The 27,500-nt window shown below is 31.1% G+C and overlaps 1 protein-coding gene and 1 long non-coding RNA gene across 5 annotated transcripts in view; one reads left to right on the plus strand and one right to left on the minus strand.

Moving 5' to 3' along the window:
* The window catches only part of LOC145252775 (uncharacterized), a 297,793-nt gene extending 277,324 nt beyond the window's left edge, over positions 1 to 20,469 (minus strand). For 2 of the 4 annotated variants that reach the window (XM_080112712.1, XM_080112695.1), the window contains exon 1: positions 18,065 to 19,759. In XM_080112712.1, coding sequence (XP_079968838.1) covers positions 18,065 to 19,623 — 1,559 coding nt within the window. In that variant the 5' untranslated portion in view covers positions 19,624 to 19,759. Of the gene's footprint in view, positions 1 to 18,064 lie in introns of all 4 variants that reach the window. The other 2 variants (XM_080112722.1, XM_080112706.1) reach the window with 2 other exon arrangements.
* The window catches only part of LOC145252786 (uncharacterized), a 101,288-nt gene continuing 93,642 nt past the window's right edge, over positions 19,855 to 27,500 (plus strand). Inside the window, exon 1 of the long non-coding RNA XR_013863675.1 lies at positions 19,855 to 19,992. This is a non-coding gene — a long non-coding RNA (uncharacterized LOC145252786). The remainder of the gene's footprint in view (positions 19,993 to 27,500) is intronic.

Raw genomic sequence — 27,500 nt, forward strand, 5'->3', positions numbered from 1 at the left:
TGCTCCCTAAAAATCCGTGTTTGAAACTTAAAAAAAAAAAAAAAAAAAAACTTATCCAAACGATTATTATAGATTACAGACTTAAAAATCATATTAGCAGAAAAAAAAAAAAATAAATAACGACTTTTAAGAATGGAGTTCAATTTCTTGTTATAACGTTCTAATCACGTGACACGTCGATAAACTAATGGACAGTAAGTCAGATAGCAATGAAGTAGAACTCTATAACGAGAAAGTGAACCACCTTCTTAAAAGTCATCAACTTTTTTTTTCAATTTTTTTTCTGCTAATATGATTTTTAAGTCTGTAATCTATAATAATCGTTTGGATAAGTTGTTTTTTTTTTTTTTTTAAGTTTCAAACACGGATTTTAGGGAGCAGGCACTCTCATATAGGTCGGCGACTTCAAAAGATTTGCTAAATATATTTGCATTTTGGTATGACCAGTTTTATTTTTGTTCCATCGTTTATGCAGTTCGCTTTGGACGGATTTCCATTCGTGCCATCGAAAATTCTAAACACCCAAACAAAACAAATACAAAGAAAAAAAAATATAAACGAGGATTTTAAATGCGTCCATTACATTTGCGCGGTTTAAACGATTTCAAACTAACTCTCTATTTAGGACGTTTTAAGAGTTAGTGAGAAAAAAAACCCAACAAATTTAGTGTAGCCAACCGATTAAAAAAAATATCATAGAAATGACAGAACGTACGTAAAAAAAAAAAAACGAAAAAAGAATAACGAAGCGACTAAAGAAATAATCTTCGAATTTTGTCATTTCCTTTCGAAGAAGAGGAAATGCGAATTTTGTGCCATTGTCGATTCAGAGAGAGAGAGAGAGAGAGAGAGAGAGAGAGAGAGAGAGAGAGAGAGAGGGCACATTAGTACATTAAGCGATGATAGTCGAATGAAGTACTAATGGAAGAATTGAATTATTTAGAGTTGAAAATGCGTTTTGCTGCGTCTCGTTGGCCGGCGCAATTAGCAAATACCGACGTGTGAAAGCATCAAAACGGATTAGAATGACAGCCCCGCAGGGTGGGAGGGTAGGGGTAGCTGTCTTGATAGGGCGGGGGAGGTGTGAAATAAAGGTTGAATGGAGGAAGAGAAGAAGGGGATGGGTGTTGTCGAAAGGAGGCTGAACAAGTGACGAGTTGCGTTGACATGAAAGTGTCTCTGAGAATCGGATTGGGAGAAGTCGGGAGATTTGCAATTGTCGAAAACAGACGCGAGGGGTAAATTGGCGGAGAAAAAGACAAACCGGGTTTGAAGAGGACGAAATAGATGCACATTTGAGACAGAGAGCGTTAACGTGTGTGTGTGTGTGTGTGTGTGTGTGTTTTGTATGTGTGTGTTTGTGTGTGTATGTGTGTGTTTGTGACGGAGGGAAATTTTACAGATGAAGTTGTGATCGGTGAAAGACTGTTAAGATAATTCAGAAGAAAAAAAAAGCCCATATTGTTCTATTTTTATGGAAGTTTATATTTTGGCGGTAAAGGGGGATTTCCTGGCGTTGGTTTAGATGGTGATTTAAAATTTTGTGTGAGTAAACACTGTGATAAAAACGAAACAGAGGAAAAAATTAACAAGAAAAACAACAAACACAATTTAGAGAAACTAGCTGGACGCCCGGCGTTGCCGGTCGTAAAATACGCTTAAATATGATATTTTAATTCATGCAGATTTCGTATATATTATTAAAGAGTCAATTGTCTATCGATTTTTATATATAATAAAGTTTTGATTAATACACACACACACACACACACACACACACACACACACACACACACACACACACATATATATATATATGACTTGGGTGCATCATCTTGAATATATATATATATATGACTTGGGTGCATCATCTTGAATCGAAGCTGAAACCAAAACTTATGAAGAATATATATATATATATATATATATATATATATATATATATATATATATATATATATATATATATAAACTTGAGCTTGTTCAGCTATAATCGAAACGAAAATCAAAACTTATGAATAATTCTTGGTAAAACTATTTATTACAAGAAATGGAAGATCATAACAATTAAACTAGTCTTTTACTTACGTCCCCCCTTAAAAAAATTAAATTAAAATGTGAGCAAAAACAGGTAAATTTGAATCTCCCACTAAAAAAAAAAACGAAAAATAAAAATGACTCCGTCTTAATAAAAAAAAAAAAAAAAAACAATTTTCCTTGCGGAACTCTCCAATAGCGAACCCTCTCCCCTAAAAAAAAAAAAAAAAAAAAAACTTAACGAACCGGATTAACTTGTTTTTAAAAACAAGGCCGGGTTGACTTATAAACATCAATATTCAAAATGCCGACCAGTGACTTTATAAGGAATTGATCGGTAAAAGGAGATCTTAATATCATAATTACTTGCCGATGACAATTGTAAATGTGATATTCATTCGAAACAGATCCGAATACACCTTAAAAACAATTTTTATGGCAAGTCTTAATTTGATCTTCCAGGCCAAAAATGCCCGGATTGGGTCACATTTGTAACGGACAAAAAAGCACAACTATATGACCTGTAACAGACCGGTTAAGCTTGAGAGAGAGAGAGAGAGAGAGAGAGAGAGAGAGAGAGAGAGAGAGAGAGAGAGAGGGTATTTAGGTGTAACATATGTGACTGGAAAACTACAGTTCAAACGTGCATAGTTAGGAGTCGGTCTGCATGAATAACGAACCGGACGAGAGATATTTTTAATAGATGCGAGTCTTTCTAGATCATGTCAGCTGTTAGGCCCAAATTGAAAATTATCTGCCAACAAAAGGGCCGCATTTGTGAGAAGTGGTCACGACTTTTGCGATTAACATCGCCACAAAAAGGATGAGCGTCCCTAGCGAAGGGAGGGCGAAAACAAAGAGGTTATGACGGATTGGCGTGGTGAGGCGAGAATCGGATAGATAACACCGGATTCATCGGATGGAAACACGATCGGAATGAATAGAAAAAGCAAATGATCAAAATGATTAGCTTTGCAATACGAGAAAATGATCGCTCAAATACGTTTGCTATTATCAGATAGCTGTCATTGTATCTTTCGCATTTTCGTCGGTGGGTGGGGGATATCGCAACTGATTTAAATAAGTCTTTAGTGTTCGATTTATCTCACTATTCATCGAAACTAATAAATATACATTTCTCGGTAAACACGCGTATTAACTGATTCACGCGTGGCCAACGTTAATAGAAGGCCGTTCCATTAAAGTCATACAACCCCATGACGTCACAGAAGAAAGTGCAATGGCCTTCTGTTTCAATTCGCAAAGAAATTCCTGAGGGATTTATAAAACTGGTCCAAAATTAACTGCATTTTCTTTTCCAAAAGCTGAAGACTAATTTCACTTTCGGACACGTGCAATTAAAAATGAGTATTTTTTTTCCGAGAAAATACTGTAGTAACGTTTTATTTATTTTTTTTAAAGTTAATTTTAAATGTACACTTTTTAAATAATCCTCGTAACAGTCGCCTGTCGTCTAAACACGGATATTGCATTTATATTGTGACGTCAGCAGATTATGTGCCATTAATAGGAGAGCGTTCTATTTACGTTGGCAACGCTTGGATAAGTTAATATGTCTGCTTACCGATTGCATTCATAATCAAGAAAGTGAGTCTAACAATTCTTTACCATCCTTGTAAGATGGGCGAAAACAATGTGAACTTCGTGACCTTCAGTAAACATTACATAATGGTTTATTAAATAATCGCTACAAAATACGAAATGAACATTAAGAGTAGTGGAGTAATCAAGAAGCCCCCCCCCCGCCTCCAGGCAAACCGTTTTGAATTTTCAGAAAAAATATTCAACAGCATTAAAATCTTAACAAGGTTAGAAAACCGACATTATGCCTAACTTTATATTCATGGGAGAACAAGCAAATGAAAACAATTTAATAAAAATATTTCGATTGAAAAAAGAAAATAATGTTTTCCAATGATTCAAATGATAATTTAATTTAAAACGAATTAATTCATAAAATTTACAGAAAATTAATCGAACATTATATATATATATATATATATATATATATATATATATTAGTGAGCTTTTTTTTACATGGTAGTCACCACTTATCAAGGCCCGGAAGCCACTCGGGGATAAGTGTTATTGCGTGTACAGTAATCAATGGGATAATATCGTAGTAATCGTTAGTAATGGAGATTTGATAAAGTGCCGTACTAAAGGGGGCGGTTTATCAGAAATTTGTTTATGTTGGACTTGAAGACATTCAAGTTGTACTCAGGTGATGGGACGATTCCAACATTTTTCCAAATTCCGATACAATTACCGATTCCGTACTAAATTCCCGATTCAGATTCTTTCGAAATCTCTTAATATTTAACGATAAACTTGTTATTTTTTTCCTGATAATCGTAAAAACGCATGTAAGATGTGGAGATATTTTCCTAAACAAAATCTTCACTTGCGGAAGATCATCTATCGATATTAGTTTCACTAGTAGTTAAAAATCGATATTAGTTTTACTGGTAGTTAAAAATCGATATTAGTTTTACTGGTAGTTAAAAATCGATATTAGTTTTACTAGTAGTTAAAAATCTAAAAGTAGTTATTTTATAATTATTGCCAGCATAGATTTTGCTTTGAACACACAAAAATAAAAAGATAACAAATGAAAAGAATTGCTTCGCCATCGGAAAATATGCACAAATTTTTCCGATACCGATACTTCCAAATGTTCCGATTTTTCCGATTCCCGATTCCGATTAATCGTCCTAACACTAATACACACACGCGCGTGCGCACAAGCACATAGATACATATATATATATATATATATATATATATATATATATATATATATATATTAGTGATGGGACGATTCTAATATTGATACGAATTCTGATTCCATACTAACTTCCCGATTCCGATAAAATTATCGAATCCGATTCTTTAGAAATTTCTAAATATTTAACAATAAAGTTATTTTTCCCGATTACCATAAAAAACACCAGTTAGATATGCTGATATTTCTCAAACGTAAAAACACACTTGTGTGGTGGGTCATCTATAGATTTTAGTTTTGCAAGTTAAAAATCTGTAAATATTTGTTATTTCATTATTACTAAAAGCAGCGGGAGAAAAAAAACGATTTAAGGAACCGTTTTGGCATCGGAAAATAAGCTCCAAATTTTCCGGTTTCGATACCAATTCTGATATCACAAAAATCTCGATTTTATCGATTCCCGATTCCTATTAATCGTCCCAACATTCATATATATATATATATATATATATATATATATATATATATATATATGTCTTTACATAAGCAGTAGTTTGTTGCTACACACTCATGAGCATGTTTCGGTCTACTAGTATTTACTAACTAGAGACCTAATCAGGGAACAACCCTTAATTTCGAAAAATAAGGGTTGTTCCCTGATTAGGTCTCTAGTTAGTATATATATATATATATATATATATATATATATATATATATATATATATATATATATATATATATAGATAGATAGATAGATAGATAGATAGATAGATACGAAGGTATGGCGCCATGGGAAAAGAAAGGAAAATGTAATGCATTAGAAAACATCAACGTTTCATTTTCATTTTCGGTGGACTTCTTCAGGATAATCAAATGATTGAGGAAAATTAAGTTAAAACCAGGACGAACCGAAGGATTTTCGTGCGACCTTTTTTTAAACGTGATCATTTTTAATATACGGTAAAATACGGTTTATACATACATACATACATACATACATACATACATACATACATACATACATTTATTTATATATAAAGTTAGCTAGAACATATTTTTATATAATTAATAATATAGCATAGACTCCAAAATTAACAAGTCATTATGTTAGAACACTTATTATAAGCGTAAAGGTTAGTAATGTAAGTTGTATTATGTTTGATTTGGTTCAAAGCAATATGGGTGAAGAGAGTGTTGGATCCGTTCATGACAATTCCTCTAATTTTCTTATGACAATTTTACAATAATTATTACACATTAATTAAATAATATTCCTTGAGTTTTAGTTTGTATGGTATATTAAAAAAAACTTTTACTTGTAATATATGCAACACTTAACAGTTTAAATTTCAACTGTTTTAGATTAGTATGAAATTAGGTCCAAAAGTATTAGACACCTATTAAGCAAGACTTAATTTCTTTTGAGACCGCTTAAGCCCAGTGATGTGCCGAGAACTGTTTAGAAATGGTGCTTAAGTGAAAAACACGGTTTCTCGAAGTGGCACAGTCCTATAAAACATCTCTCTGAAAAGGACACATTTAAAACAATAGTAAAAGGAACTGGTGTTTCGGCATCCCGAGCACCCTCTCTGCACATCCCTGCTTAAGTTTTACAGGTGTTCGTCTCGAATCAAAATAATCTAATCGATTCTGATCAGAAATAAAATAAGGATTCAATACATTGGATAATTATATATGGATTTTAATATTCGCAGTTTAATTGGTGCAAATCTATTTCCTTCGGGCAACTAAATTTTACCAGCATGGGAACAGATACCTGGAGATACCGTGAGAGAGGATGAGAGTGATAAATAGAAGCTTAGTAAAAGATGGTCACTGGACCAGTTTATTGAGAATTGCGGCCAATCAGAACAATTGAAATAACATTTTAAGAAAACAACTCAATCATAAAACTGATGAATATTTTAGCATGTATTTTGTGTATTAAATGTACGTATGTAAAATCCTTACGTAAACAAAAATTAACTTATTTGTCGCTCAGACTCCACGTAACATCAATAGTTATTATTAATGAGCCGCCATTAGCGCTAACCTGTGTGAAGATCACTAATTACTACTACTACAGTTAATAATAATAATAATAATAATAATAAGAAGAAGAAGAAGAAGAAGAAGAAGAACAACAACAACAACAACAATAATAATAATTATTATAATAATGTTGTTTTATGTTAATTATTAAATCGTGAATCATGTTTATTTAGTTAAATATTTTATTTTTTAGAACTATTTTTAGCGATGATTATATGTTACTTAAGTCTTATATCAAATCTACATATGTTTTAATTCAATATTAATGTGCTGAATTTTAAACTATATATATTTAATAAGTGTATAATTATGAAAATCGAATTGAACTTATTCAAAACTTTTTTGTTAAAGAAAAGATGTAGTGTGATCTTCCTAGATTACCACATAAATTCATTTTAATTCAAGCAACTTAGCGAAGTGTCTTGATTCTTAAATACGACAAACCTATTTTTTTTCTCACGTTCGCTCTTCACATCACCACTTAGACGTAAGGCGCTACTCTATGGAGCCATACCTAGGAAGGATTAACAGGATCTTGGTTTGTGCTACATTTAAACTTCTGCATATCAGTAAAGGCAGGGAAGCAGGTAACAGGTAGAGAATTCCAAAATCTACCTGTTCAAAAAAAGAAACTCTTTGTTTTATATTTAAAATAAATTTTCAACTGACCTTAGCCTTAGTATTACACTAAAATCTTCTATAACTAAAACGAAGCGATTGTTTAAATATTTACAAAATTGTTGTTTCTGGTTGTTTTCGGAAATTTCTTGAGCTTGCAACAGGTTCAACCAACTTTTGTTTCCTTCTCTCGAATTTATATGCAGAACGCGATGTATCTTAAATCTCTTCACCAAACAAATATTCGGGTCTGTTTTATATGCAGAACGCGATGTATTTTAAATTTCTTCATCAAACAAATAGTCCGGTCTGTTTTATACATTGAAATTAAGTTTGAAATTTAGAAAATTACTGCATTCTTCTTTAATTAACAATACCGAATGTCCGAAAATCATGCGATTTCGTGCTCGGTTAGACTCAATGTACATTTAAAAGGAAAAACAGAAATTGTAGATCTGTGATTCGGTTGCAGTAAATTGACGACCAATATTTACAGTTAGAAAACTTGGACACACTAAACGACGTAATTATATGATGAATCGCTTATAACGTGAAACAAATGACCATGGCTGATTAAAAAAAAAAACAACACATTTTTTCAATTATTATAACGTCCCGTCTTAAAAGGTGACGAGTATTTCATATCTACGTAAATTTGGAATTTAATGTCGGTTTTAAAAATACGTACTCTACAACCACACCTATCGTTAAAGTTTTGTATAAATCCCTGCTAAAATTTGCATTGTCTCTAGATTTTCCGAAATTTCACAAATCCCGGGTCTGCTAGAAAATATAATTCGCTATATTAGATTAAGCTAATAGATAACACAAAAACAATTAAATTGCTATTATTTTCATTGTTAATTTCACTGAATTATATTATTAAATAAATACGTCCCGATGATTTTTTTGTATGCCTAAAATAAATATGGTTTGTATTTTTTTTAATTTCTTAATAATAAAATCTGCATGATCGTCAGTAAACACAGATTTTTTTGCTGAAAATGATTTGAGTAATGGGGGTTATTCAGCTTTTAATATGATGTAAGTATTCAAGTGAAACTTTAAAACTATCTCCCCTAAAAAATGTTTCAATCAACTGTATACGCTTAATATAAACAATCAAGTTTACAACCACTTCACCTAAAAATCTTTCAACCAACTCTACTAGCTAAAATATTACGCACAAATAGTTTGAAAACCCACAGAATCAATGGAAAGATAAAATTTGTTAATATCTTTCTAATAAACAATCTAATTCTAATAAACAATCTAATTCTAATAAACAATCTAATTCTAATAAACAATCTAATTCTAATAAACAAAATAAACTATCTTTCTAATAAACAATCACCGAGAAAACATTCATGATTTCTGCTTTGTTTATTTACACAAATAAAATTAATATTTTTCGTAAAGAAAATACTCAACCCTCATCTACGTGAGAACTACTTCCACATTAATTCTATCATATGAATTAGTGAAAGATTAAAGAATCCATGGCTTCACAACATTTTTTTTTTCTTTTTTTTTATTTGTAAAGTTTCTAAGCGTTTTGTTTGAACTGTTTGTATGGTGAATGTTTAGTGTCAGCTTTCATTCTATCTCCCGCATATTCACACACAGATGATGTAACTGATTTAAATGTTTCTTTGTTGCTCGATTTCTAGCAATATTTATCGAAACAAATAAATATACATTGCTCGGTAAACACGAATATTAACTGATTCACGAGTTGTCAACGTTAATAAAAGGCCTTTTCATTAAAGTTATACAACTCGCTGACGTCACAGAATAAAATACAATGTTCATGCATCGCTATAGACGACTTTCACGAAGATAGTTATTTTCTGTTTCAATTCTCAAAGAAATTCCTGAGGGATTAATAAAACTGGTCCAACATTAACTGCATTTTCTTTTCCAAAAGATAAAGAATAATTTCACATTCGGACACGTGCAATTAAAAGTGAGTATTTTTTTTCGAGAAAATACTGTAGTAACGTTTTATTCTTTTTTTTTTTAAAGTTAATTTTAAATGTACAATTTTTAAATAATCCTCGCAACAGTCGCCTGCCGCCTAACCATGGTCATTCCACTTTATACTGTGACGTCAGCAGATTATGTGAGGTTAATGAAAAGGTCTGGACACCAGACATTCACCCACTCACTCATACCTTCTAACCGAGAGATCTTATTAAGATTCTTACAGTCCATTTAAGTGCATTTGTTTGTATCTCTCTTGCATTTGGTTCACCTGGTATATTTGCCAGATAGTTTTTGAAACTCTTTTTCATGAGTCTACATGCTCACATAATTATTAAAATGATAGAGATCTTCCTAAGATTCCAGTTTCTTTCCATGTCATACATAAGACCCTGTACTTCGTTATCTTTTCCCTCGCAGCCTTCTTTAGTCTAGCTTAATTGCGGACACTGACTTCTACTAAGGTTGCTTCTCTCTCCTTTCCCCATATAACTATGTCAAGTTTAATAACACTGTTTTGTAGGAATGCATCTGTCGGAAGTTGATATTCATAATGAGTGGTGGATGTCTTATTTGTAATTGTTCCTTTTTGATATAAATTACCACCACGTGTTACTGCATTCGATATTCAACTTTTTACAGATGGTCCACTGGAGTTATTTACAAATTTCATTGTGTCATATTGTATAATAGCCGCACCCCCCAGGGGAACCTTACAGCTGGATGTCAGATGGCTCACACTCTTTACTTCTGTCTCGCAGAACATGCACTTGTTGTTATTGCTGAGACCACTCATTTCATTAAAAAACATTGGCCATTAAGCTTGGATCTTGGAGAGCTATTATTATCCTCTCCCGATCACCGTGGGGCGATTCTTTTTTTTAGCAAATATAGAGAGTTTTCCTTATCTATACATCCCTTTTTCAATTCACCTAAAACATATTTGGCAAGTTATTAGATGTATATTTTATTAATAGATCGAAATCGCACAATCTTTCTTGATCGAACGTAATTATCATGATTATTTATTAGTTTATTATATGATTATTATTTGAATATTTGCTTTTGGAATATGTATTAGTTAAATATTTAATTATTGAATATTTATTCATTAAATAGTTATTAATTGAATACTTATTAATTGAAAGTCTATTGATTGAATAATCATTTACTTCATTCTAAATTACTAAGACTTTTTAATTAAATACTTCTAAAATTGAATACTTATTCATTGAATATTTAGTAATGTCAAAAATATTTAATTTAACAAGTTTAAAAAAAAAATTATTTGGAAAAAATAATAAACATCATTAGCTTCTTATTTCACGTAAAATTAAACTTTGTGTTTTATTCATTAAGTTTGTAATGTTGAACGCGATTTACACAAACGGTTAATATTTTTCAATCTAATTCTCTAAAATTTTAGTCGAGGATACAGCTGATTTTATCAATTTAAATTTACTTTAAAATATTTAGTATTTTTTATTATATTTTCACACAACCAAGAGCAGAATTGCCGTTTTTTAATTGCTTATGAGGGTTTGTATTACTGTACTTATAGATTCGAAAAAGTTGTCAAAAACAAATATATAACAAATAAATGTTATCAAAGGCAAGATAAGTTACTTTTCTACCAAACTGAATATGTTTTTAGTGTTTTTATTTACTGTAACATGTTTATTCAGCTCGAAAACATACAATGTTTACCGATGTATTGGAAAATTTAAAATGGCACCTGACTTTCTCTTTGACAAGGTAAGTGTAGGAAAAGGAGTTAAAAATAAAGATATAAAAAATACTGTTTAAAACCCACCGAATATATGTCAGTCTATGTCACGGTGATATATATTGAGCGAGTTTCTAACAGTATTTTGTCTAGTTTTTTATTTTTAAGCCCTTTTCCCAAACTTAACGTGTCAAAGAGGGAGTTGGGGGGGCCATTTTAAATTTTCCAATAGATCGGTAAACACTGCGTGTTTTTCGAGCTGAATAAACATGTTACATTAAATAAAAAACCACTAAATACATATCCAGTTAGGTAGAAAAGTAACTTATCATGCCTTTGATAACATTTATTTGTCATATATTTGTTTTTTGGCAACTTTTTCGAATCTATGTGTACAGTAATACAAACCCACTTATGATTTAAATATCATAAGTGCTTATGTTCTTTTAAGTCATTCTGCATTTTTCTCCTAGAAAGTGGAATTCTTATGCATTATATACCCATTTGTTATGGAAAGATATTTATATTTTTTCCCGATTCCGATACAATTGCTGAGTCTATACTAAATTCCCGACCCCGACACAATTACCGATTCCGAATCCAAATCTCTAATATATTTAACTATAAAATAGTTGTTTTGTCCCGATAGTCGCAAAAACTGATCTTAAATGTGCACACATTTTCTCAAACGTAAAATCACACTTGCGAGGGGTTTAACCTATAGATGCCATTTTTACAAAAAGGTTTTAAATCAATAAATATTTATTATTTTATTTTTATTACCAGCGGTGAAAGATTTTGTTTTAAACAAAATTAAATAAGCAAATAATTAAAGAATCGTTTTTGGCAACACTAATACCCATGTGCGATCACATATGTATTTATAAATGAGTCCGTGATAGAGAATTGAAATTGATGGTTTCTGCTGTATCAACCAGAGAAGGGTTTGGTTAACAAGTTAATCCCATACAATATTTATACATTTCAAAATCCAACTTCTATTCCAACTCCTTGGAGACGTTGACAAAGTTAAGAGCTAAAATGGAGTTATTCTGATATGAAACAGATTAGTCTTAACAAGTTTTTGTTCACGTGTTTTATTTCTTTGTAAAATATACCAGAAAAAGCATACAAAAATATGATTCTTTTCATTCAACTTTCTTTTACTTATATATAATGATGATCTGAGTTTCATACGATTAATTCAAACATATTTTTTTTTATTTAATTTTCGATATTATTTACGATTAACAAGAAAACGCACACAAAAACTTATATAAAATTTTCTCATATTTAATAAAGATATTTTCTCATATTTAATAATTTTCACATATTTAATAAAGATATTTTCTGTCGATCAAAGTGTTCTCTATTCTGGATCAAAATTCGTTATCACAGCAGAAAAATTGAAACATACATAAAATAGTTTAATATAATTTTAAATAGACATATTTTCCAAAGTATTTTCGTTATAACAATACGAATGAACGTTTTAGATGGACGTTTTAATGAGAAAATCATTAAACGATATTCGTTTTATATTGCTATAAATTGCGTTGATATAGTGTGGTGATTTCTTAATTACTAGCAATGATAAAAAAACAAATAGTATGTTTTTATTGAATCAATTATTATAATAATTAAAAATGGTAATATAACATGGATTAAAAATGTATACATCTAAACAAAAAATTATTGTTTAAAAAATGTATTTTTAAAATTAAAATTAAATTTAAAAACTTACAAAAAAACTAAGAAAGAAATACCAAGTAACAATATTTAGAAAAAAAAAACTAAGAAAAACCAACAAAGAAACACTTGCAGAAAAACAATAAAAAACAAAGAAACACTAATTAAAAGTAAAAAACAATAAAAAAAGAAACACTAACAAAAAGCAATAATAAACAAAGAAACACTAAAAAAACAAAAAACAATAAAAAACAAAGAAACACTAAAAAAACAAAAAACACTAAAAAAACAAAGAAACACTTACTATAAACAAAAACACTAAGTAAAAACAAAAACATTAAGAAAAAGCAAAAACACTAAGAAAAAACAAAAAACACTAACAAAAAGAAAAAAAATGAAATAAAAAAAAAAAACATAGAAAAGGTAACCGAAACGAAGAAGACACAAAATATACTTTCATTTATCATTTGTTGTCAATTTTTATTAAAATATTTACACTTCTTTGTATTAATCTCATTCCGGCGTAGATTATATCAAAGGCAGGTGCATATACTCATAGAAGTTCAATAAAGAGATACGTATATATAGAAACGTATATGTGCATTTTTGTGTGTGTCGGATATATTAAAGATGCAGTATGTATTAAGTCTCTTTGAAAAATAATTCAAATGTAACCATTGCAGGGTTCTATCTCATCTTAGGGATAGAAACGATATATATATATATATATATATATATATATATATATATATATATATATATATATATATATAGTCTTGGAAGTTTTTAACCTTTAAAACTATGTATAAGAAAAAACTATTTAATTTTTATATTTTTCCAGTAAGTCATTTAATAACCTGCAATCACTGCATAAACTTGCTCTCTCGAATTCACTATAGTACCAATGTAATTTAAGTGATCATCAGTTGTTTAACATGAAACACTGTCTAAAACACTATATATGAATATATAGTTGTTTATAATTTCTGTCTATGTCGAACTTGTTTTTCCTTTTCTCGCCAAAAACTCGTTCCAAGATTCAAACACATTTTCTTACTTATGCATATACACGTTACTGTGTTATTTAAAACGTACACATCCGCGCACCCACACATACATGTACGCATATATATATATATATATATATATATATATATATATATATATATATATATATATATATGTATATATGTATATATATATATATATATATATTAAGAAGTATAATGATAGAAAAAGATAAAAAATGTTCAATAAGTTAGTTGAGCTGAATATGTTTTTGTTTTACAGCCTACAAATTGTTTATGCAAAAACAATTGTAATGGACTGAATCAAAGTAAAATTATATATATATATATATATATATATATATATATATATATATGTGTGTGTGTGTGTGTGTGTGTGTGTGTGTCTGTGTGTCTGTGTGTATGTGTGTGTGCATCTCTCGAATCTTCTTCTCTCTCTTTCTCTGTCGTTCTGTCTATCTGTCTAGCTGTCTGATGTCTGTCTGGCTGTCTGTCTGTCTCTCTCCCTCCCTCTTACTCTCTCTTTCTCTCTCTCTCTCTCTCTCTCTCTCTCTCTCTATATATATATATATATATATATATATATATATATATATAATGGCACAATAGGTTTGTTTTCTAGATGTAGATCTACTGAAACCTGTGTGTTTATTAAATATCAATAGAAGACACGGCAGGTTTATAGTCACTTTACTACACAAATATTATTGGTTACATATGTGCATACATGATTCAGCGTAATCTAAATTTAGAGAAATCCACCTCATCAAACTGAAAAAAAGGTCTGATGAGGTGGCTTTCTCTAAATTGAGAGTTTTCTGAAACATGTATGCACATATGCAAACAATGATGTTTGTATAATAAACATACTATATATATATATGCACATATATATACATATATATAAATATATATATGTATATATATATACATATATTTATATAAATATTTCATATATATATATATATAAATATATATATATGCATATACATATATTTATATAAATATGTCATATATATATATATATATATATATATATATATATATATATATATATATATATATATATAAATATGCGTGTGTATCAACTGTGTTAAAAATATGGAGTCTCTTTTTATGGAGACGGATGAAGATATAAACCGCTCAACTTATGGGTGTGGAGCATAACTATAGCAACAAATTATAGACAAGATAAAATAAATATAATTATATACAAATTTATTCTTCAGTTAAATAAGGAAAAAAACTTCAATGGAAAGATGAATTATAAACGCACTATGCCTTGGCATTTTGAGGTCTAATGCTTCTCATCAGAAAACAAAAAGGTTTCTAGGTTAAAATATAGGGAAATACATCTAGCTTAGAAAACGTGAGAAGGGAACTGTAATAATAAATATAAAAATAAGCATACAGAAAAATTACAATGGAAATAAAATGTACCCATGAAGTAAAAATGGTTGCAGTTTAGAAAATAAGGTTGAATATATATATATATATATATATATATATATATATATATATATATATATATACATATATATATGTGTGTGTGTGTGTGTGTGTTAGTGTGTGTGTGTATGTACAAGTTCTATCAAATTATATATATATATATATATATATATAAGTATATATATTTACACATTCTCTAAGCATATATATTTGTGTGTGTGTATATATATATATATATATATATATATATATATATATATATATATAATTTTAACTAAGACTAGTTCTAAGACATGTTTATGTGTATCTGTTTGTTTTTACAGCGACTTACACTGAATTAGTATTTTTACTGTTTCATAATCATTGAATATTTACTGACATATAAAAATTAAAAGGAAATTTTTAAATATTATATAAAAAATTAAATAAATTATGAAATCAAAATAATTTAAGATTGCGTTGATCTTTATAATTTAAAAAGAATTTGGAAGCATTTAAGCTGTCTAATAAAAACGCTTTAAAATGCTTTTTTTTTTCGCAGTATTTAAGTTAGGGAAGTTTTATTCACTTGTTTTATACATTTTTTCGCAAGACAAAAATCTTTTTAGAACAATTTCGTTCACTTAATACTTTAATGAACTAGAGAGTAACAATTGAATGTTTTAAATTCAATATCAAACACTATATAACATAATAACTTGATAAAAAAACAACAGTATACTAAAAACACGCATGGAATAAAAAAAAAGAAAAAAAACAGCAAAACAAAATGAAACCAACAAGACTGCAGGACATAGCCAGGTAGATAGAGCTGGTATCGAGCTTCCATTGTAAATGTACCGAACTATATATTTACCGTACTATTTCGATTTCGAATCCTGCTAGATTCAATCACGTTGATGATCCGTAAAACGGCGAATCACATGTCCGTCGATAATTAATTATATAACTTGTAGTGTTGGGACGATTAATTGGAATCGGGAATCGGAGTAATCGAAACAGTTTGGCATATCGGAATCAGAAAAAAATGTGTCTATATCCAATACCGAAAACGATTTCTTTTTAATTATCTTGTTGTGTGTGATTTTGTTTTTTAAAAAAAATCTTCCACTGCTGGCATTAATGATTGAATAATAAATATTTCTTGATTTTAAACTACTAGTAAAACTAAAATCTATATATCACTCCCCCCCCACACCCACAAGTGTGTTTGTATGTTTGAGAAAATATGTGCACATTTAACATGTGCTTTTTATGTTTATCGGGAAAATTAATAGATCTATAGTTGAATATTTGCAGAGTTATAAAGAATCAAAATCGGTAATTGCATCGGAATCGGGAATTTAGTACGGAATCAGTAATTGTATCGGAATCGGGAATTTAGTACGGAATCGGTAATTGTATTGGAATCGGGAATTTAGTAAGGAATTAGTAATTGTATCGGAATCGGGAATTTAGTACGGAATCGGTAATTGTATTGGAATCGGGAATTTAGTAAGGAATTAGTAATTGTATCGGAATCGGGAAAAATGTTGTAATCGTCCCATCACTAATAACACTGAATGTATGTGTGTGCGTATATCAACTTCATATTGACTTAGTATTTCCGTTGAGGTTTTAGTTATGGGAGTTTGCTAAGCGATCCTATGGTTCTTACTGTGTTTATATAACAATGATCGATGTCAAATAGAACGTTATATTTACTTAGTATTAATGTTTATTAATATATATTTGCTTTAAAAATTTACAGAAAATGAATTACAAAGAGTTGAACCGAACATTCTTTTACAAGAAACATTCTTTTACAAGAAAAAGAGGGGGATTAGGAGGAGGTTAGGGAGTGTGAATGAATTCTTTTCTTTTGTGATTTTGTGATTTTCATTAGTCAACTTCCCCTGAGAAACTTGTTTTACATAATTTGTGAAATTGATTTATTTAATACATTGTTTTATGTAATTTTGACCAATTTTTCTGTCAGTACGCACTCTCCTTCTCTCTCCTTCTGCCTCCTTCTCTCTCTCTCTCTCTCTCTTACACACACACACACACACACACACACACACACACACACACACACACCTGCACGTGTATTTAAGTTCTCTTATGCAAGTAGAACCATCATTTAAACGTCATAACGATCTGCTTAAACGTGAATTACGTTTTAACTACGTTTAAATGTGCAGTTTAGCATTTGCTTATAAAAAACAGTTGTTTGTTTTTATTAACAAATGTTATTTTTGTATTTTTATAAACTTTTTCTTTGTGTGAAAATAGTTGAAAAGTTTACATAAAAAAGAAAACATTTTGTAGATTTTTTGTGTCGGAGAGTGACATCGTCGATCTTGCTTTAAGGTGACTGGAATGTGTTATTTGTTTCTATTTACTTGTCTCCCCACGAAGGCAGAGTAAGGCACAAGACCAGTTTTTAATGTGAAGAAAATCCAGCTCCCCCAAAAGGAGCACTCTGGATAGGAATAAAAATAAAAAATTGTCTCGGTCATGAAGGATTTCTCCTCCGCTTACCGCGTCCAGAAAAGGTGAATTGTAATATTAGAACAGATACTTCACTGTGTTCCTAGCCAAAAGGCTAAGGGTGTAATTATTATCAGCAATCAAGCAGGAGTAATAAAAGAAAACAAAAAGTGCGAATTTCAAAGAATAGAAAACATTGACAAATTATTGATGAGAAATAAAAGGTGAAAAAGATCGAATTTTGATTTGGGATTTGAGACTCACCTGGAATTTGTACAGTCCTCATAGAGAATATCGAATTCTTTACAGGATAAAAGTTTGCATCTGTTAACTCCGGGCTGTATGGCTCCAAGACCGCGAAGAATTCTCACTTGTTCAACGTTACACACGACAGGTGTGATGTCAAGACGTTTCAGCTTCGTATAGACGGTGTGCAAGCCGCCGACCAAGTGTTTTAGGAAAAGCTCAAACGCTTGTGGCAAACAAATCAACTCAATGCCGTTGACCATAAAAGCGGCCACTTTAGCTCCACGGTACTCAATCAGTTTACAGACATTATTTTCGGGGCTGTTCGCAATTGGTGGAGGGGAACTGTAAGTTGAAGGTTTGTTCAATTTGCAGACCCCGGCGGCCGCTGCCGATGACACGGCGGTCACTACACTGTTGACCAACATATTTGAAGGTGTAACCAGGGGATGAGGAATCGGAGTCGGGCGATGGTGCTGTTGGGACAAAGCTATGGGCGAAGACGACGATGTCGCCGCCAAGATGGAGGAGGAAGGTGGCGACGACGTCGACGATGACAGGGAAGAAGAAGAAGAATTAACCAAAGAAGAAATCAAATTGACACCAGAGCCGCCACAGGCCGAGACAACAACCAGAGAACCTGTCGGTGAAGTAGACGAGTTGTTGTTGTGGTTGTTGTGGTTGTTGCTACTGCTGCTAATGGGGCCGGGGTGGAGGCGGAGGGCCTGTTGTTGTTGCTGTTGGTGGTGGTGGTGGATCTGTGTGTGGTGGTGGTGGCTATGATGGTGGTGGTGGTGACTGTGATGATTGCCGGCGAGAAGAGGCGATGATGTCGAAGACAGACAAGAATTGTTGTGGTTTCGTTGTGACGGCGAAAGATGGGCTGGAGGCGGCTGAAGTAGGTGAGCCGACGACGAAGGTGACAAGGTGGAAGATAATGTTGCGCCAAGTGCCAACGGGGGCGAAGGTGACGGAGACGACGGTTTGTTGTTGCTTGTTACGGTGTTTAAAGTATCGATAAAGTTTTGATTTGGAAGTTGAGAAGAACTGGATAAATCCGACGGTGAGGCCGATCTGGGCGGAGGGGTTGGGCCCTCACTGCCGCTAGTGCTTTCGCTGCTACTAACACTGTTGTTATTACAAGGTGATCCGTTAATACAGGGTGGGCTCCCTTTCTTGGTGCCTTTGTTATTGTAAGCACTTCCAAGGTTGCCACCACTGCTACTAGTGCAAATGCCAGGTGCCGAGATACCTGTCCTGTTTGCAGGGGTCACAAGTTCGCTATCGGACGATTGATCTTTGGTCCCGGGTATTGGTGAAAGAGCTCCTCCGATCCCCGATGTGATGGCAGAGTCACTTGCAGACGGGCTCGTTAAACGAGACGATTTGTTGGACAAGTCGTTGGCTGATGTCGACGAAGAAGTAAGTAAAGTTGATGACGATACGGTACCAGATGACAATGACGATTGCGATAAAGACGAGTAAATCGGAAGTGATGACGGGTGTGAAGTTATGGAAGAAGAGGAAGAATGTCCAGGAGCTGCAGCCGTTGAGTTCGGGGAAGCGACGATTTCCATCGCAAAATCAACATCTACATGAAAGAACAAGGTGCGAAAAACTCCAAATTAAAAAAAAAAGAAAAAAAAGAAAAAAGGAGAATGTGTGTACGGGCAGAAAATGCCCAATTTTTTCTGTAAACAAAAACCAAAAACAAAGCAATAAATAAATAAAAGAAATAGTTTATGATCGGAAATGCCCCTACGATTGTTGGGACGCAGAAGTATGCACTACCTGGATAGCAACAATAACAACAACAACAACAACAACAACAACTAGTATTATTTTGTTTGTCACGAAGAGAACCTGTCGGTCAGACTGAGTTGAAAATCGCGGTCGAGCGTACGAGGGGCAACCGTAGGCGTTAACTTCTTGTTTTTTGTTGTTGGGTAAGTGTTTGCTTGTTTATTTTTGTAATTGTACGTTTTTTGTCCGTATTTATCACTTTGCAGCCGGGTCGTAACTTTCATTTCCGGCCTAACTTCAAAACTTTTTTTTTTTTCGTTAGTTATTTGCTGTCGACTTTTGTTTATTTTTAATTGTCAATCCGTCATCTGACCCGCGAATGCGGCGAGAAACCTTTTTACTTTCTCTTTCCTGGAGCGAGTTGTATTGCGAATAGTTCGACAATTTTTCTCATTCCTATTTTGGAAGATTTGCTTTCGACTATTCGAATGCTATTCCTTTTTTTTCTTTCTTTAATTTCTGTACGGTGAAATAATTCAGGTAGGACGGTGTCTCTTATGCGTTTGGGCCACGTTTGACTGTTAGTCGCAATGGAGAAAAGCTTAGACGACGGCGGAGAGGGCCGGGTCGGGTCGGGTCGGTCGGTCGGTTCGCCTGCCGCAAGAAAGCACACCAGCAACAGCAGCAGCAGCCGAAGCAGCAGTAGCGGTAGCAACGATGGTAGCGGGAGGGAGAGAAGCAACAATCATGGCAGAGAGACGAAAACAGGAAAGGGAAAGGGAATGAGAGAGAGAGAGAGATAAAGAGAGAGGGGGGAATCATTAAAGAAAACAGACGCATAATACAATGATTGTGGTGTAAGGGTTGAGGTCGGCGGAGAGGAGAAGAAAAGCGGGCGTCACAGGAAACATTGAGAAGGAGAAGCGAAAGGAGGAGGAGATAAATAAAACGGAGGAGGGGCGAACGGGCAAAGAGAGAGCGCGCACATACATAGGGAAAGAAGCATTCAAATGAAAGAGAGAGAGAGAGAGAGAGAGAGAGAGAGAGAGAGGGTTGTGTGTAAGTAAAAGTAGATTCAAAACAAACTAAAAGGAAAGACGAATGTAATCAAGAATTGATTTTTTTTATTTGTTATATAACTGACAACGATGTGAGAAACTGTTATTGTTGCAATGATTGACAAGCCGAGGTGGCAGGCTGAGGGGTGGGGGCTGCGGCTGCGTATATACACATATATAGAAAGACTACACACATATATATAGAAACACACACACACAAACACACACACACACACACACACATATATATATATATATATATATATATATATATATATATATATATATATATATATATATATATAGGTTAATCATTTTCTTGAAACATGCTCAATTTGTAACCAATCATAAAGGATGAAACAATTCTTTCTCATAAATAAGTTTTTAATACAACAAAATATTTATATAAATATAAATATTGTAAATTTTGAAAAAAGTCTACCCTCCATGAACGCATTTATATATATATATATATATATATATATATATATATATATATATATATATATATATATATATATATATATATATATATATATATACTATGGCTATGTAAAGACCAAGTTTAAACTTGTTTGAAAACATTATTTTAGATTGTGAAATTAATTTAAAATATCTAATATCAATCTAAAATAAAATAAAGAATGTTTTCGAACCAGTTTAAATTTGGTCTTTACATAGCCATAATAAAAATGTGTACCCCGCAATATATATATATATATATATATATATATATATATATATATATATATATATATATATATATATATATATATATATATATCTGTGGAAATATTATTTTTTTAAATTATATTTCCATTTTTCTGTATACAAATCCTTAATTTAAGAAGCTCAACGTAATTACAGAGCGTATAACAAATAAATGACAAAAGTTTATATTCCAAATTTCATGATGTTGACCATCTTACAATTTATTCCTTTAATTTCGTTGAAATTTACAATTCTATACAGCAACTGTTTCATAGCGCAAAATCAATCATTTAATATTTAAAGCAATAAAGGGCAAAATAGATTCATTGATTCATATAATAATTAAATTAATGATTTTGCGTTACGAGACAGTTTCTGTCAAGAATTGTGAATGTCAACGGAATTAAATGAATAAATTGTAATATGGTAAACATCATGAAATTTGGAATATAAACTTTTGTTATTTATTTTATCTCTCTCTCTCTCTCTCTCTATATATATATATATATATATATATATTAATACAAACGTTATTAGCTACATATGTGCATACACGTTTCTAGAGAATCTCTTTTCAAAGAGACCACGTCATCTGGTTAAAACAATCATTTTTAATGCTAAACTTAAGAAATTATTTTGATATCAAATAGTTTTATCTATTATTACCAAAGAGAAGATGAGTTACGAAGAAATTACTAATTAAATGGGAGAATGTGGCTGAAGCAGAAGTAGAATAGGTGGAGTATGAGAGAGGGTGATCTCTCTCTCTCTCTCTCTCTCTCTTATTCTCACTCTTTATATATATATATATATATATATATATATATATATATATATATATATATATATATATATATATATATACATGTATGCGTGTGTGCGTGCGCGTGTGTGTGTGTGTGTTTACAGAATAATATATTTATTCAATTATATTTAACCTTTTATTAATACCAATCTTTTCATTTATGAAGTTCGATGTAATTACAGAGCATATATAATTAAAAAAAAAAAATTCAAAGATGGCGTCACTCAAAAAAAAAAAAATATATAAAAATAAAATGAAAAAAACAAAAAAACACAATTAAATCCACTTCTGATGTTAGGATTTTGTAATAATATTTCTTTATTTATCCGCCGAGTTCCTTCATGAGTTCCATTTTCTTTTGGTGAGTTAAGAGCGGAATGAATTCAAAAATTTGATATAATAATTACATAAATGCTTCTGCACTACAAAACATGTGCTGTCAAGAATTGAACATTTTAACATGCTGAATAAATAAACGGTAAGATGGACAACATCTTGAAATTTGGAATATATATTTGGTCTGTAGCGAGAGAAAATCAGTGCAAAAGAGTGAAAAAAAAATGGAATTTGTCAGGTTAAGGTCGAATTATGAATATGCATGCGCAACGTAATAGCTATTGGTTCATGTGTTAATTTTTAGCATTGCAGCAAACATGTCTTCATAGCTCAGGCATTAACGTCAAAGGAAAAAGTAAATTGTAAGCTAAGCGTTTTGGTTTTGATTCTCAATAGTGGTGCACGCGCACGGGTCATATATATATTTTTTTTTACTTTTTAAATCATTGCTATATATTAAGTCCAATTTAATATAATAATGAATACGAAATCTGCCTAATAAAAAATATCACAATTAAGAGTATTTTACGACCGGGCAATGCCGGGCGGTCTGCTAGTATATCTATATATCTAAAAAAGCGAGAATGTGTGTGAGTTCACTTCTCAACCTATATACTCAGCGAATTTTTGATCTACAGACTTGAAAGTTGGTATATAGGGTATTCAGACACGCACAAAATGTTTTAATCGGTTTTCATTCGGAAAAAAAAATGAGCTGCTTAAGGGATCTAAATTGAAAAATTCGTACTTAGGGTTTATTGGATTTTTATCTGTTTGTCAACTGTTTCATGAATGCACATGCGCGGCCTGAAAACATGTTACCAATAAGTAATTTTGAAAACACATTTTAAAGACATGACAAGCTGGTCTAATGGTTATCGTACTTTACTCACTGTCTTTAGGTGTTGGTCTCGATCTCAGCTCGACTTTTTTTTTTCACTTACAAGAAGTGAACTGTTCGAAAAAAAACACAATACTCGCATGCCCACGTCTCAGTTTCTTTCATTAAAAAAAAAAAAAAATTTAAAAGGAATTTAACGTTACTTTTAACAACTAGGATATTTCTGTTTATATTAAATAAGAAATCTGCATACATTAAAATATATTCATGCGTATTTCATGACTGGGCAACGCCGATCAGCCTGCTAGTATTAAATGGATTATCAGACTCATCAGTGTGGTAAACCTAGCGAGATTCAAAAATAAAATCTTAATGTCTGGCCCGAAGTTCTACTACTGAACCAGTCCCATTAGTAATAAGTTTATGGCCTTTTTTTTTCTTACATGTCGCTTGTCTGTTTTCCTGCGATATTTTTAATTGGGAATCACACTCTGATTTAAAGATGACAGTGGTTTAATGGTTAACGACACAGACTAACGACCTACGTGTCAAAAGTTTGAATCCAGTTCGTGCCAGAAAAATAGCTTTCACCTAGAATGTTGGCAAATTTCACGTAGTCCATCCCATAAACCCCGATGTCTTTCTAGAAAATATCTTAACTAGAAAAAATATCGGGGAAACCAATGCCAAAAATAGAATATTCTGATTCACGATATTATAATGATGACTACTGAATGAACATTGGAAATCATTTCCCCTCATAAATGTGTGTGTGTGTGTGTGTGTGTGCATGCATATGTATATGTGTGTGAGTATATATATGTTTATATGTATATACGTGTGTGCATTATATATGTGTGTGCATGTACATATATGTGTGTATCAACATATATACACATATATGCATAAATACACATACACACAGACGTATATATAAACAAACACACACACGCATATACATATATATATAAATATATATATATATATATATATATACATATATATATATATATATAACTACTTCATTTATTCGCATAAATTTAATATACGAAAGTATAGATTTATGCATAAACTTTAAGTATTTACTTCAAAAGTGCTCAATACGTAGGTAGAGCTAGTTAGTAATTTATAAAATATATATGGCGATTAAGCTACACTGAATATTCTGCGTTTCATCCAACTATAGGATTCGTCAGGCTTAGGGGCATAAGCCTGACGAATCCTATAGTTGGATGAAACGCAGAATATTCAGTGTAGCTTAATCGCCATATATATTTTATAAATTACTATATATATATATATATATATATATATATATATATATATATATATATATATATATATATATGTGTGTGTATATATATATATAATGGATGAAATAATAATATACTTTAAAAATCACAAATTCTGATAATATGTTCAAATAAATTTGATTGCAAATGATATAAAACTAAAAGTGAAGTAAATTTTTCATTCAAATGTTTCTGATTTTGATTTTTGATTATGTTTTATTACAAATAACCTATCAATTTCTTTTTTGAACGAACCAGCATTCTTTATCTATCTATCTATCTATCTATCTGTCTATCTGTGTGTGTGTGCTTATATATATATATATATATATATATATATATATATATATATATATATATATATATAGGTATATATATATATATATATATATGTATATATATACATATATATATATATATATTGTTTAAAATATCCACTGACACGTGTTTCGTCGTCTACGACTACGAATTCATTCCAAATGTATCGCAAAAACAAAAACAAATAACACACACACACACATACATGTATATATATGTGTGTGTGTGTGTGTGTGTGTGTGTCTGCGTGTGTGTATGTGTGTGTGTGTGTGTGTGTGTGTGTGTGTGTGTGTGTACGGGGACGTGTATAGAAGGGTGTTACGGGCGCGCAATCACCTGCTAAGTTAACTCCTGTTTTAAGGGCGCCTTTTTCAGAGAAATGTCTTATGGGGTTGTTCCCAAATGGTACAATATTTTTGCTGTTTTTTTTCACTTGAGCACCTGCCCTAAAATGTTTCCTTCGCATCACTATATATATATATATATATATATATATATATATATATATATATATATATATATATATATATATATATATAATCATCCACATACAATACTGTGAAACAAATTTCTGATAAACCGCCCCCTTAAGTACGGCACTTTATCAAATCTCCATTACTAACGATTACTACGATATTATCCCATTGATTACTGTACACGCAATAACACTTATCCCCGAGTGGCTTCCGGGCCTTGATAAGTGGTGACTACCATGTAAAAAAAAGGTCACTAATATATATATATATATATATATATATATATATATATAAAATAAAAATTACAATTAAATTTACCAAAATGATCCAAGATGGTAAAACTAAAGTATATTATAAATATTAAAGAATTAATATTTATAAAGTAATCTCAACCAGATGTAAAAGCTCGATAAAACCAAATAGGAGATAGAGCTTATAATAATATCCGTGGATTTTACTTGTGCAAATGGAAACTCAATTAACTTTCTTTGGGTTATATTTTCGGATTTAACCGTCATTGGATTATTTACCTTTCACCAGACTATCCATTCACGTGTAATCACCTTTTTCTTCACCATATTCCCTCTGCTTCACTTTTTGACTTACTTGTTGTTTCATCAAATACTTTTGTATGCAAAATCCGATCCCGCATTTTGCTAATTCCTACCCTCTGATGAGAAGGAAAGTATTTCTTCGAAACACCGCGGATTAAGGACTATCCACTTATCAAGTGTTTCCTTTTCAGATTACATATGTTTTTAACTCTTTTTCAAAGTGTTTTTTAACATTTTTTATTAACTGTTTGCTCTTATATATATATATATATATATATATATATATATATATATATATACATATATATATTAAATTATATATCACACACACACACACACATACACACACACATATATATATATATATATATATATATATATATATATATAATTCGTCGTTTTATTTGCTAAAACACAATCCAACAATGTGTTCCACTATTTAATAATAATATCGTAATATTTATTTAATTACAGAGGGTATCCATTGTCTCAAGACAGTTACGAAATCTAGATGAATAATAGCTTAAAAATAACTAGCAGGTCTCGTGTAAATTCATCGCAGTGAAAATAATTTCAGATAAAGTGTTTTGATAAAGCTAACATTTTTTCAGAATAGCGCAAAAAAATATTTTGACACACACAAAAAAAAACACAATAAAAAAAGAAAACTATAAAACACAGTAACTATTAGTTTATTAACATTGCTATGAAAGCAATATTATGCTACACAGTTCAATACAAGTAATAAAATCACCTTGTAAGAGATAATAATTTACACTTTCAGTTCTATCTTTATTGCGTACAATTTTTTATTTTTTGCCCTGTTTCTTTATTTATTTAAAAGGAGCATAAAAGTTGATAACATACTACAAACATTAAATTGTGTGTATATAGATACGCTATTTGTTCGTAGTAGGTTATCACCGACTATCCTCCGTTTTAATGAATATGATCGACCGAGCTCAGCTCCGAAAACGCAATGTAAAAAAAAAATTAATTAAGTTATTTTTTAAATGACGTCGCTTTTGGGCTGTACCTGAAACTAAAATATACTGCCTTCAAGGTTATTCTCTGTTCTGTCTAAATACGATATGATAATATCGCGGGCTTTCCGTTTGCGTCGGGCGTTCATACAATGGGAATATGTCACAGACTACTATAAAAATATTGGAAATAAACAGTAATAACAAATATATTTTGACACAATATTAGATTATTTATAGAAATATTTTTTACAGTTTTAACAAAAGGGCAACAATAATATCGCAGGCTATTTATTCAAATTGAACGCCCACAAAATGCCCAGTAGTAATATATTAC

Source organism: Euprymna scolopes, chromosome 3 (genome assembly GCF_053919585.1).
Source record: "Euprymna scolopes isolate OS-2025 chromosome 3, ASM5391958v1, whole genome shotgun sequence".
Classification (NCBI taxonomy): Eukaryota; Metazoa; Mollusca; class Cephalopoda; order Sepiida; family Sepiolidae; genus Euprymna; species Euprymna scolopes.